Source organism: Saccopteryx leptura, chromosome 6 (genome assembly GCF_036850995.1).
Source record: "Saccopteryx leptura isolate mSacLep1 chromosome 6, mSacLep1_pri_phased_curated, whole genome shotgun sequence".
NCBI lineage: Eukaryota > Metazoa > Chordata > Mammalia > Chiroptera > Emballonuridae > Saccopteryx > Saccopteryx leptura.
The window spans coordinates 10957690-10972199 of record NC_089508.1 but is presented as its reverse complement, the minus strand read 5'-3'; the positions used below and the strand labels follow the sequence as shown (position 1 = coordinate 10972199).

Sequence of the window (14510 nt, the reverse complement as noted above, 5' to 3'; positions counted from 1 at the left end):
CACCAAATGTTCACGCCAAGATAATTTTCTTGAAAGGAATTGTAACCACAAATTGACATGCGCTCTGTCCAAGGTTTGGAGCAAGAGGCAAGGACTACGGTTCCTTTTCAGAATAAGGTCACAATAAGAATATACCTATGTTTTTTGCTTTTCTCTATTTTTTATTTTTATTGCCCCCAAATACTGAGAAAAATACCTAGCAAGATCAAGTGGACTACTTACTCTTCAAAATAACCATTGGTGTTTATCTCCATTCTATTCGCAGTATCCGTATCGAGACTGTGACATCAGCAAGGTCCTGCTTCACCTGATTCACATAACCGTCAACACACTCAATGCACAGTATCATAGCTGCAAGCCCCACGCCACCGCAGGACCCTTGTACAGTGACAACAGTAACATAAGCAGATACAGCGAGAAAGAAAAAGGTACTTTCCCTATCTCGGTGCTGTCCTCAGTCTAGCTTGACTCGGATGCATTTCTGGGCAGCGTTGCCTTTAGGAGATAGAAGAGCGCCCGCAGGTAGCGTTCTAGAGTGAAAAAATCACTTACTGCTTCATTCATTTCCCAACTTTCCCAGGAATGTCACTGCCTTAATGTTTTTTTAAGTGAGCATTCAAGAGAAATAATTAATACGCTTCTAAAGCCCATTTCATAAGAGAGAGTATTTAGTAAAAAAAAAGCCTGCTGTTTGGTTAAAGAACCTTTGTCAGCCTTTTCCTGTGTGATGGACACACCTTGCTTGGGCTGTGAGGTAAATCTTGGTCAGCACTTAGTGGAGCCATATCATCTCTTCAGTCTCTCGTTTGCTCCTGGACTTTGTGCTCACAGATTTGAATGGAGTCTAAATTTGCCGAAATGCTTTTTCCTAGCCACCTTATTCAATAAGAATCGATTTAAGGCAACTGGAATGAAATTTCTTTGCTGTATAGGTTGACATTATTTCCAATGTTGACATTTTTTATGTTGGTAGCTTTTCCACCAGCAGGCAGTAAAATAAGACTTCAGAATAAAATTATAGCTTGTAAGTATGTAAGCGAGAGCTGAAGAACTAAGGTGTGTATCTTCAGCACGTGTCGCAAGGTGACTAGACTGGTAAAAGGTGACATCATCTAATCTGATCCTGGGAGAAAGCCAAGTGTCTCATGACCCTTTGGGGTGTTATATAGGGTTACATAGTGGTGTTAATATAGTCTGATTTGGTTGACTGCTCTGAAAATATCTCAGTAGGATGGTTTGGAACCAGCATTCCATTACTGGTTTATTGATGCAAGGTCCAAGAGTCTAGATTGGCCATAGACAAGCCTCTGAGTACTAAGTTTTTCAGTTCTGATACTAATCAGCTCCTTTCTGAAGTATATCTTGTCTACCAGTGTAAGGACTAGTTCCTGAGAGATTGGGTAGATTCAGTTACACAGTGGATGTCCTCAGTGTGGGCTCAGTGTTTGGTGGGCCAATCTCAGATGAACCTTTCTGGTTGGGAGGTGCCATCTCTCTATTATTCAGTACATTTGAGAATTATTTCCAAGACATGTAATGGAAATTGCATAACTATTTCCTCAAAGAACTATTTTTTTAAAAAGGGTATAAATATATATATATTTTTATAAAGGAAATATAAACTAAAACAGATCACTGTGTTGCATCTCCCCAGAAACACAGGAATTTGATAAGCTTTCTCATCTTTGTGGAAGTTCACTGGGAGTTTTGTATCTATTTGGATTGTTAACGTTTACTTTTTATTTGACCAAAAAAAAAAAAAAAAAAAAAAAAGGACCAAAACTTAGCCTGATGTTTGTACTCCCCTTATACTCAAGAAATCGTCAATAATCGGAGTTGCCCTGGAGCTTTATTTTGTCATATAGACAGACAAAAACTTTAGGTCAAATGCTCTGATTTCAATCACATTCAACTTGGATAGTAGGCTAATTCCGTGAACTGTGGTGTTAAGTGCATTTTAGTCGCCTCTTCTCTTGATGTTTTGTGCCTGGCTTTGGCTCTCCAAAGCATAACAGAAGACCATTGGAAATTAAGTGAACTTTATGGGTCGGAACGTGGCCAACCCTTTTCCTTATTAATATGTTTTTGGGCTTTTCTTTGATTTAAAAGTGGCCAAATGGAGATAGAAGAGGACATAGAAACAAGCTTGACAGGCACTCTAGTGACCAATTTGTCTACGGAGCCTCAGGATGATGAGTCACATTTCTTCCTGGGAATTCATGATATTTACACAGGGCAGGCTCTTCAGAGAAGAGCCTTAACTCAGGGGAAATATTATTTTCTGTTTTCTTCTTTTCTTTGTTTACTCTTTCAGTCCATAACCATTTGTGGAGCTTTCGAGATGACCAGTGGCTTTCCTAAGCTTTTTCTGTGTGTCGTGTGTTCCATTACCCAATGTAGAGTACAGTATTTTGCATTCACAAAGTGTAAGGTGCATGAACTGTTAGGCTGTGTCTATGCCAGTTCTGAAATCCCAGGAAGGCAGATATTTTTTTGGAAAGAGTGAAAATCTACTCCTTTTGTTTCCTTTTCTTTTGCCAAATTAACCTTAAACATGTACCAAAAGCAGGGATGTCAAAGAGTATCACAGATTCCTGATCTGTACGTGTTACCTGGTTTTAAGCGCATTGGAAACGCTTCCGCATGAAGGCTCTGTTGGAATATTGAGGTGCCTCTCTTGACACTGCTGCCAGTTGTCCCATGGAAAACGAGGGGCAGCTATGTACTGGGCTGCTCTGTTCCACATATGGATGACTCGATGTCTGGATGAAATACCGAGCCATGGCTAGACCTGGGCTGGCGTAGGAACCTCCCCAGACTAGGTTCCCTGTGATGCTTTCGTTGAAATGCTTGTGTAGACACAGCCTAAGAGAGAATAACCTCGTAAGTGTAATTTTGACTTTCTCTCCCCAATTAGAAGAAGATAGTGTTTTTGATGAATCTGATATTCATGACACACCTACTGGACCCTGCAATAAAGAGTCTCAAACTTTTTTTGCAAGATTGAAAAGGATAGGCGGCAGCAAGGTGGTGAAATGCCAGCCGGTTGAGATGAATGTGCAGAGAAGTATGAATTTTTTCCTCTTAGTACTTTTATGCAGAAATGTTGTACTCTACCGTTTGTTTGGGGTGAAATCTTAATTTTATTATGTTACTACGCATTTTAATACTGTTGATTTTATATCTATGTATGCACAAACAGTATATATATATATGCACAATTATATATATACGTGAATTGACAGATACATCATTAACGTCATGATCGTCCGACAGGGCCATTGCTTGATTTGATTTGTTGCAAAATGTTTGCTTCTCTTCCACACAATTTGAACACAGTTTCCTAGATCTACCTCAGCCAAAAGCGATCCCCTCTCCTGTGTACAAATGAACAGGGCTGAGGAATTATCCCAAAGCCCAATTTTGGAAATATGCTCTTAAACTGCCATTGTGGGTTCTTGCATTCCAAAGTTTGTTGTTTGTATTTTTTTTTTTTTAAATTAGAATGAACCTTACAAAAAAAACTTGGCCAGAAAGTCAGTTTTGCCTTCTGGTGGAGCTGGGATTGTCATGATGATTTTATGCCAATTGTATGCCCAAGTATGAGGGGGAAAAGAAACGGTGGAACCTCCCAGTAAAAGAGTACTAGCTTTTTCTGTTTCAATCAGGTGAAATAGAGCTGGCTGAATATAGAGAGACGGGTGCGTTACAAGACAGCATTCTCCACTGTGTGAGAGAAGAAAGCATTCAGAAAAAAAAGCTGCGCTCTTTAAAACAAAAATCTCTTGATATAGGGAATGCAGACTCCCTGTTGTTTACATTAGACGAGCACCGTAGGAAGTCCTGCATAGACCGGTGTGACATAGATAAGCCTCCCGCCCAGGCTGCTTACATCACGCAGAGACAACGTGACCACGGACGTCCCAGACAGAACTCTGCTACCAGGCCTGACAGTACCGACGTCCCTGAGAACCCGGCTGCGGAAGGTTTTCTGGAAACGCGGAGGCCCGTGATACCAGAAGTTAGGTTAAACTGTATGGAGACGTTTGAGGTCAAAGTCGATTCTCCCGTGAAGCCCGCTCCTAAGGAGGATTTAGATCTGATAGATTTGTCCTCAGATTCAGCCTCTGGGCCTGAGAAACACTCTGTGCTCTCAACATCTGACAGCGACTCTCTTGTGTTTGAACCTCTTCCCCCTCTCCGAATAGTAGAGAGCGACGAAGAGGAGACCATGGACCAAGGAAATGATGGTGCCCCTGGTAAGAATGCTGCCTCCTCGCCCTCCCTCCCCAGACACCCTTCTGTCCTCAGCCTGAGCATGACTCCCCTTGTGCAAGTGAGCGTGGAGGACTGTTCCAAAGACTTCTCTTCCAAGGACTCGGGAAGCAGTCAGCCAGCAGGCGACCAGGACCCCAGTCTCATAGTTCTGGAAGACCCCGCAGACCCTGCAGAACTGTCCAGGTTAGAGGGGCCGGAGGACTTGTCCTGCGGCGGCCTGCTCACGCTGAAACAGAAACGAGACCTCCTCCAGAAGTCGTCCGCCCTCTCCGAGATGTCCCTGGACGATAACTTTGAGCCCGGCATCGAGGAGGAGACGCCGGGTGGGCTGATGGCAAGTCCGGGGGCAAAAACCGCCCTCCTCCAAGTCCCCGAAGACGCTGAGAACCCACGGGAGAGCGAGAAGCCCGACACCAGTGCTGAGTCGGATACAGAACAGAACGCCGAGAGGAAGGCAGAAGAGGAGGGAGGGGAGGAGTCCGAATTTAAGATCCAGATCGTCCCCAGGCAGAGGAAGCAGAGGAAGATCGCTGTCAGCGCCATCCAGAGAGAGTACCTCGACATCTCCTTCAACATCCTAGACAAACTGGGGGAACAGAAAGATCCAGGTAAGCTCCCGCCCCTTCTCCCAACCACATGCAAGTTTGTGCATCTTCCTCGCTAGGATCTTGGCACTGACTATGCATAAATTTCCAATCTTATAATGTCGGGGGTGACATTATAATTGCTTCCTAATCACTCCGAAGCCTTTCTGCCTGGCCTCATGTGTTGGATTCAGACGTGGTTCCATTGGCTCCATAAACATTTCTGTATCTGTTGTTTTTAAGCTCTTCGGTCAGTTTTTGACTGTCCTTGGAAATAAGAGGCAATGCTGAATTCGTATCAAGATATTTCAGGTCCCGTTTTAGCCTTCCTCAGTCAGCAGAAGCCATTAATTGGAACCTTTTTGCTTTTTGTTTTCCTGCTATACACTTTAGGGAGCTGTGATCTAGTCCAAAGGAGGAGCGAACAGGAAGGGCTAAATAAAGCAAAGAGCACTTAGAATAATTAAGATGTGACTGTATACTGTAATCTTTTAGGGCCTGCAGCTGATTATATATTTTACCCACTATCAGCAAGATGGTGGACAATGTATGCTCTCAGGAACCAAAACAAAACAAAACCCAGCTATAACTGAGACCCTTAATCTGTGGACACCATTTGATGGTGAAGTTATCATAGCCCACGATTTCCTGCCTCAAGTGCCATTTCTTGTTTCCTCAGTGGCACTGCTTCTATGACAGATAACCGCAGAGACCTCATTTTCTTTCCCTCCCCCCCCCCCCATAAGTGAGAAGCAGGGGAGGGAGAGAGACAGACTCCCACGTGCACCCGACTGGGATCCACCCAACAGACCCCCTACTAAGATATACTCAGCCTATCTGGGACTGTTGCTCTGTTGCTCAGCAACTGAGCCATTTTTAGCATCTGAAATGAGGCCATGGAGCCATCCTCAGTACCTGGGGCCAACTTGCTCCAACCAAGCCATGGCTGCAGGAGAGGAAGAGAGAGAGAGAGAGAGAGAGAGAGAAAAGGGAGGGGGAGAGGTGGAGAAGCAGATGGTCGCTTCTCCTCTGTGTCCTGACAAGGAATTGAACCCTGACAAGGACATCCAAACGCTGGTCTGATGCTCTACCACTGAGCCAACCGGCCAAGGCTGATACCTCAATTTCTGTAGGGGGTCCTGACACTCTGAGGAGGTGATGTGCCTCACCTCAGGTTACACAGCCAGGCAGGGACAGTGCCAGGATGAGTGTATATATAATATATATAGTATATATATAATAGGTTTTAGTATATATGTTGTTTACGAGTGTTGCTTTCTCTATTCATCCTTATGTTAGATTGTTGCCCAGGATGAAATTGGTTTTACATTAATATACTTGTTACTCGGACAAGAAGAAAGTATCTGACAGATATAATAATGTGATTTTAAACATAAAATATATTGTCCAGTCATTGCCTTGAGCCCACCAAGTCTTGATTCTAGTCCTGGTTCTCCCACTCCTCCATACAGAAGCCGCTCCTAAGAAAATGGGCTCCAGCCTTTTATTTGCCTGGCTTTTCCTGAGGTTTCTAGCTATAATCTACCTCATAGGACAGAGCAGTGTACTTCAAAGGTGCTCTGTGAAAATCTATTGAACATTAATGTGTTTGGAAAAGGTCATGCTCCAGCCAGACAGGGGGGAAAGAAAAAGATCCTGGTAATAACAAGAAGTTTAAGAAGGTTTCTAGGGAAACCGGGATACCTTTTCTTTGTTTGGAGCCAGGAAAATCTCTGCATGTAGATGGTGGAAGGCATTGGCCTAGAAACTACAGAGGTTTCTAGGATGGGTACATAGGAAACTATGTAAGGTCTATGGATGGGTATATATAGTATATATAATAGATTGTAGTATATATGTTGTTTACGGGTGTTGCTTTCTCTATTCATCCTTATGTTAGATTGTTGCCCAGGATACCAGGGAAGAAATTGGTTTTACATTAATACACTTGTTACTTGGACAAGAAGAAAGTATCTGACAGATATAATAATGTGATTTTAAACATAATATATATTGTCCAGTCATAAGCATTTTCTATCTGTGTGGTGTCCCACCTCTCACAGAATACCAATCTCCTACCCTTCCTTGCTGGGTGTTGGAAGGAGACCCGTGTGCTCAGAGGACGACTCAGCTTCCCCAGACCTTCCTGCCTCCATCAGCGGGAGCCGAGGGAGGCCAGACTCCCTCCCCTCCTAAGCCCTCTGTACTCACCACCTTGCCACTGCCAGTTGCCTTGAGCCCACCAAGTCTGGTTTCATCGTGCACGTTCTCTCTATTCACGTCCGTCCCCGCAGGGAGCCCAGCCTGCCCTCATTTTGCTCACTGATTTCCATAAGGCCCTGCACACCTCCCTCTCTTAATCTTTCTCCTGCCTATTCTGATTTCTGACATCCTGCCTTGGTCAGAAATTCAGGCCCTTCAATGAGCAAAATCCCTTCCATACTCTTTCCTCTGACTGTTTCCTTTGCTTTCTTATGGAAGGAATAATGGAAGCCCAGCTGTCCCCTCCTGAGGACATGGCTTTCCCCATTGCCCGGTGCCCTGGGGCTTGGGTAGGGGATAGGCATCTTCCTGCTCATTATTACCCCTTCAGACTGTTACTCCCAGCAATGTTCTCATGATGATGGAAGAGGCACAAGAAGAATAAGCCCAATTGCACAGGTGTTTTTCAAGCCCTTGCTCAGGTTATGGCAGCAAACATTTGGTTAGCTGAAAATAATCACATGGCTGACCCCGAAGTCAAGAGGGGAAGTATATTCTATCTCTTCGGTGGGAGGAACTTCGAAATCCCACGACAAAGGGCGTGGCTTCAGGGAGGAGTCAAGTGATTGGGCTGCGTCTCTCATATATTGCTTGATACATACTCATACTGAACAATTACCTGTGGTTCATCTACAATAAATTTAATCTGGGTGTCCTCCATTTTACCTGGCCACCTTAATCTACCTTCATAGTATATCCAGAATCTGGCCCCTTCTCACGACCTCCCCAACATCTATTCTGGTCTGAGCCACCATCACCTCTCACCTGGATCATCATTTAACCATTAACCTGTCCCCTGTCTTCTACCCTATTGATGCTGTCACTTCCCAGCATAGCAGCCAGGGTGATCCTTTAAAGCATGAGATTATACCATTCCTCTGCTTAAAACCCCCTGTTGGCTCCCCATTTCTTGTTTTCTTTTTTCTTCTTCGTAAGAGAGAAGCAGGGAGGCAGAGAGACAGACTCCTGCATGCGCCCCAACTGGAATCCACCTGGCAAGTCCCTTATGGTGATTCTCTGCCCATCTGGGGCTGTTGCTCCATTGCTCAGGAGCCGAGCCACTTTGGCACCTGAGAAGAAGTCATGGAACCATCCTCCGTGCCTGGAGCCAATTGCTCCAACTGAGCCATAGCTGCGGGAGGGGAAGAGAGAGATACAGAGAAGGGAGGGGGAGAGTGATAGAGAAGCAGATGGTCGCTTCTCCTGTGTTCCCTGACTGGGAATCAAACCTAGGACATTCACGCTGGGCCAACGCTCTACCGCTGAGCCCACTGGCCAGGGCTGCCTCATTTCTTTCATAGTGAAAGCTAAAGTCCTTAAATCCCTAAAATGCTTCTACATGGTCCCGATTCTCAGACTTTATTTTGCCCTGCTCTCTCTGCATTTCTTCTCTTCATCTACAGTGGCCTCTTGCCATTTGTTGAATACTCTCTACGTAGTCCTGTCCTAGGGCCATTGCACTGGCTGTTCCCTCAGCCTGAGACTGTCTTCCCCAGATACGTGCCTGGCTCATTTTCTCATTTCTTTTCATTCTTTGATCAAAGCCGAGGCCTAGGCTACACCCAGTTCTAAAGAATCTTGGTACACTAATGATTACTAATAACTATCTTACAGTTATGCTGTTCCTTTAAAATTAAAGATGCACCAAGGATTTTAATAAGCATACAAAAAATAAAAAACAACCTCTAAAAGTCTCAATAATCTTTCAAAGAATTCTTGAAAATTAACACTAAGCTTTCTCATTTCTCTATTATTGATGGGATTATTATGCCATAGAAGCAGCATATATAAAACAGAAGCAGATAGGGGAAAAAGAGATAATTGTGCAGATTTTTAGCTAGCGGCTTAGGGAGAAGGCCTAAGAGAAAAATAATAATCTTTACTATCGTAATGACGAAGGTAATTTAAAATGGGTAGTTATTTTATGCTTTTTTAAAAGAGTTTGGGGTACATAATTACAGTTATACTTTTTTTTGTTGTTACCAAGAAGTTATTAATCTGACAACCATATCTATTCAGAAAGCCCTCTGAGAATAAAAAAATAGATGTTTCAAAATCAATGTTCAAAAGTTTTTCCTACACTTTCACCTGAGATCTATTTTACTTTTTATTTCTGACAGTTTTACAAGTTTTGTGGTCATCCAGTAATAGAATAACATCTGCATACTTACGTCGTATGCATGGGTCTTCCTCTGTGGCAAGAAAAACATGATTGATTATAGGAAAAGGATGAGACAGAGACATTATTAAGCTTAAGCACGTGAGCCATTTAGGGTAGGCATCCCTGAAGTACAGCACTGAATCATCATGAGAGCCAGGGGTGGCGGCTTCAAGTCACTCTCTGTGTCTAGTAGAGAGTGCTACCTGACATCCCAGGATGTTTGTAAAGAATTTTAGGAGGTTTGCTTTGATAAACTATTAAACTTTTCAAAAAGTTTTAAAGGATAATCTCTACCTAGAATAATGTGGAATATCTCATTTCCCATTAGATTAATAAGACAAATAACATGTAGGAAATATTTCACCTGAGATACGTTTGTCAAATAGAAGAAGCAAATTAGTCTGTTTCTTTCTCAACTAGTAAATCATAAAATCTGAGTTAACAGTATTTATTTCACGTTCAGCAGAGTCCCTGCTCTTAAGTTACTTACAGTGTAGCGAAGTTATAGGCAAGTGAATAGAAAATTACATTACAGTGTGTTAGGTTAGGGAGAGATTAGGACAGGGTTTTCCGGAATTAACATGAGAGTGTCACCTGAGCCGTGTTTTTGTCTGCACAGTATTTTTCTTATTGAAAGGAGGGGTTCCTAAAACCCTTCCCGGAGGAGGAATTTTCTGTGTAAACTGAGATGTGAATGATGAGCAGGAAATTGCCAGACAAAGGTGGAGTGGTGGAATAATATCTCAGTGGAATGAACTGGAAGCACCTTTCAGTATTAGATGAAAAGAAATTCCATTCAGGGCAGTGTGACCACGGGAGCCTTGGCTTGGTCATTGTGCTTTCATTGACCTCTAAGAGGCATACCCACAGGTGCAGAGTGCCATATGCAAGCAATTCCCCATGGAGCTTTGAACCCACTTTGTATATAATTCCACTAAAGTCATTAATAGGGTCAGAGAGTAGATTATGGTAATATAATATAAGCAGAATGGGTGTATGAGCGGGGTGAAGGGGAAAGGATAGAGAAAAGGTTCTAGGACTTGCTTTGAATCGGTGCCCTGAGTGTGAAACGATATTTGTGTTTGTAGATCCCTCTCCTAAAGGACTTTCTACTTTGGAAATGCCACGGGAGTGCTCGTCTGCCCCGACGTTAGAAGCAGGTGTGCCAGAAACAAGCAGCCATTCCTCAATATCAAGTAAGATTTCCTCAACATTGTTCTTGGAACACTATCTGCTGCATTATTTTCCATTCTCACCCCCCCCCCATTGTTTTCTTCTTCTTTTTTAAATGTTGTGTTAGCTTCCTAGGTGATACTGTATTGTTTGTTCTCAGGGACCCTGAGGCATAGGCCCACCTTTGTTAACATCTCAAGTGTTTGATAAAACAGTGTGATATAGATGGGAACAGAATTCTGATTTGTTCAGAAATAGTCACTGAACTTCATCATTCAATAAAATTAGAATTATATATTACAAGCCTAGACATAAAACATGGAACTGGGTTTGGGACAAGTGAAAAGCGTTGTCTACAGCAGAGTTTTACACGAATCACTTTAATTCGAATCACCTCCATCACTGACAGAATTTTATCTAGGTTATCATAAAATAAATGTATCTGATATCTCATGATCCCAACATCATGGATGAACCAAGCCCTTTTGGATCTGAAAATAAAAATGGCCCGACATTTTATAAGATTTATATACAAGGCCACTATTTAGAAACTTCCTTCTGTTTTGGAGTCCTAGATTGTGTCATGAGGAGCTTGAAGCGAAGACAGGAGTGTCCACCTGGTCAGTGGAGGCAGTGAAGAGACTTTAGAATAGGAAATGGTTCGCAGGAACCAGGGATATGAACAGAAGTGCAAGTTCTGCAAATCCTTGTCACATGTCCTTGTCACATGCGCGGCATCGTTTGTGTCCTGTGTGGACGCTGCCTGAGTCGCTGGTTGATTTTCATTTGACTCTCTTAAAATGAGGATGATTCAGAAAAAAGCCAGCTAAAGGTCGTAACTTAAAAAGCGGGACTGGTGGTGTGGAACGACCTCATCATCTTTATCGTTCAGCCCTTCTTACATGCGTTCATTCAGTGGCTGTTTATCGAGGGTCTGCTGGGCGCCAGGCACCGCGCTTGGCCCTGGGGAGCAAACAAGACACCTCTTCTTCCCAGGGATCTGCAGTCATGATAATAACGAGACACCATTTATTTGACATTTGTCATGTGCCAGCCACTGTGCTAAGTGATTTACACAAATAGTTACCTTATTCATAATCCCTTATATTAGCATTCATGGCAGATGCTACTGACTCCCAATTTATAGAGGCAGGAATTGATTCCAGGGCTGTCTGACTTTTCACGCCTATGCTCTTCTGTAGTACACCTTACAATAATTCAAGGTCAGTTATAACAGAGAATAGGAATTCTAAGAAAGAGTTTCCCAGTGACACTTATTTGCCCTTTTGATAACCAAGCATGCTAGTTCTGAATATAGTTATTCTTTTTTTTATCATAAAAATCTGTTTGATAACCTGATAAAATGCCCATTTTTAAGTCTACATACTAAAATCATGAAAATGTATTTTCTCCTAATTTGCATGAGTCATCAAAACAAAGAGCGGATTCTAGTGAGAATTCCAAGTTGGGTATAATTTGAGCTAAGATGAGTTGGTCGGTTTGAGTTCAGTGCTGGTTTTATGTATCATTAAATAAATGTATCCAATGTACCAGTAAACCCTGAGTCATGACTGACTTCACCGCATGGCACCTCATGAGATCTCCGCCTTCCTCCTCCTCTTCATTGAAAACACGTATCGAATTGGGTGGCTCTTGGTGATGTGTTCCTGGAGGCCTAAAGCCAGGTGTCGTATACACTGAGCTAAACGTGCAGGGTTTGATTCTCAGGGAATTCTGTTGTCTTTAAAAACAACTGAGGATTGGAGAAATTATTCAATCACTAGAGGTTTTAAATCTTTTTTTTTTTTTTGCTAATTTTTAAATTTGTTAAATCTTCTAAAAGAGTTCCACTTTTGAACTTTGAAGAAGCTGTACTTTTAAAGTGAGTCATCAAATTGTGAATTGTACCAATCAACTACAAGAATCAGAGATTTTTTTCATATTAGTTTTACGTAGTCATTTCCATGAATTCAGTTAACGTGGGTTCCAAGACACAAGAATTTCTATCATGACTCCCCTCTTTTCATCAGTTTATCAGCTGATTATTTTGTAGCTAAGCATGCCATGATCATCATGAATCAAACAGCATGATAATTCCATTAAGATAATGTTATAATTGGTTTCACATCACACGGAGTTGCTGCCTTGATACCATGGTCGCGAAAGCTGTGTGTAACATTCAAGGCTTTCCGGGGGCCATACGATCATCCCAGTTTCTACCATCCCTGAAATGTCGTGCAGAGCTTCCGTTTCTGAAATTGTCCTTTTAAGAGAGTGAATGACCACAAGTTCTCGAATATCCCAGTGTTTGGGATCATGTAGAAAAAGCACGTTGGTGATGCTCTGCCCTTCCCACTGGGCTGCTGGCTGGGATTGCCGGGACCCCTCACAGAGGACTGGGAGGGCGGGCGGCAGGCGCTCTCGCACTCAGCAGTCTGCTGGCAGAGTGCTCTCCGTTGTTTTTCTGGTTTGGAAATGCTTATAGCTCCACAATTTATGGGTGGGGTATTTGTCGATGCCTAATTGCGGGATGACTACGTAACCACTATTTTCTAAAACAAGGACGTTCAGTAGACTATCCATGTGGAATGCTCTTAGATTCATACTTTTCAAAAAGTTAAGTGGAAACTTGTAGAGACTGAAAACAGTCAACATGTTTCAGTTTTACGACCACCTCATATGCTGGTTGGTTTCTAGTAACATGACTTCCTTTGCTTCAGTTTCTCTAAATTGGGGTTGATATGTGTCATTCTACTCAAACACACACACACACACACACACACACACACACACACACACACACACGAGGATATAATGGTGTCTGAAACTATGTATGCACAAGTTACATGAAAGAAAGTTGAGCTGTAAATTCAAAGTGAAATTTTAGATCCTCTTTGGAACCAGGCCGTGTCTATAAATAAAAAGTTAATGACAATGATCATCCCGTTGTAACCGGGGTGAATATTTGCAGGCTACACATAAGTGCGCATAGGCGCTGCTTCTTTCTTTACTGAGTGAAGAAAGGCACCCGGGATAGCATAGTGCCTTGTTTCTCCTTTGGACAGGAGCATACACTTTACCAAACAATTACGAATAGCCGATGAAGCTTCAATGAAGATGCTATATGGATGTGTAGAGCCTTTGTGTGCTGTGCAGATTTCTGCCCCCTCGTAATCATCTCCTAATTTCCTCCATATAGCTCAGTATAGGCAGATGCAGAGGGGATCCCTGGGAGCTCTGACAATGAGCCAGTTAATGAAGCGACAGCTGGAACATCAGTCTAGCGCCCCCCATAACATCAGCAGCTGGGACACTGGTGGGTCAAGCTTTTTCTTCTTGTTTTACCTCTCAGATTAGCTAACGCCACTTTCCCTGTGTCCCCTCTGCTCCCTTGTTAAGGAATAGAGATTTCCCCCTGTGTTCTGTGGTTTAAATAATCTAAAATAAAAACAAAACCCTAAAGTAATTAATAAGTCTAGTTAAACTCCCCAAGCATTCTAGAGCCACCTGTTCTCCCATCTAGGCTGGTCCGCTCTCTCTCTCTCCCTTTTGTTTTTCTCCAAGACCCAGATTCCAGATATATACTAGGTTATCTACCTGGGAGTTAAACCCTGTATATGCATAAAGGAGAGAATGGAACTGTGATTTCATGATGCGAATTAAAAATACAAAGCAAAACAGCAGGTCATCAGTATTCCCTATTTTATAAACCATAAAGTACCCCAAGTTAGGGGCTATGGATAGCAATAATTAGCGTCAGCTTAGTGACGCCCTGGTCTGCCGGTAGGTTTGGGAATGTGAGCCGTGCGTGCCAGGCAGCCGGGTGGCCAGGCTGTGCCGCACACCCTGTGCGCGCACGGTGGAGGCGTGTCTACCCCCAGTTAGCAGGAAGAACTGGCTGTCATGCCCTGTCTATTTACACGTGTTCCCTCCGCACTGTCTACACTCTGTTACTGGGTTCTTTCCGTGCGTGTGCCACTCCGGTGGTTATGGCCCCAATCTTGCTCGTTGGAGTGCCTGCTTTTCTCATTGTGGTTTTTTTTTGTTTTTTT

General features: G+C 43.0%; 1 protein-coding gene across 4 annotated transcripts in view; it reads left to right on the top strand.

Moving 5' to 3' along the window:
• UNC79 (unc-79 homolog, NALCN channel complex subunit) overlaps positions 1 to 14510 on the top strand; it is a 249572-nt gene that overhangs the window by 174894 nt on the left and 60168 nt on the right. For all 4 annotated transcript variants that reach the window (XM_066342422.1, XM_066342421.1, XM_066342420.1 and 1 more), the window contains 5 exons: positions 266 to 428; positions 2918 to 3067; positions 3669 to 4886; positions 10374 to 10481; positions 13658 to 13774. In XM_066342422.1, the coding sequence (XP_066198519.1) occupies positions 266 to 428; positions 2918 to 3067; positions 3669 to 4886; positions 10374 to 10481; positions 13658 to 13774 (1756 nt within the window). The remainder of the gene's footprint in view (positions 1 to 265; positions 429 to 2917; positions 3068 to 3668; positions 4887 to 10373; positions 10482 to 13657; positions 13775 to 14510) is intronic.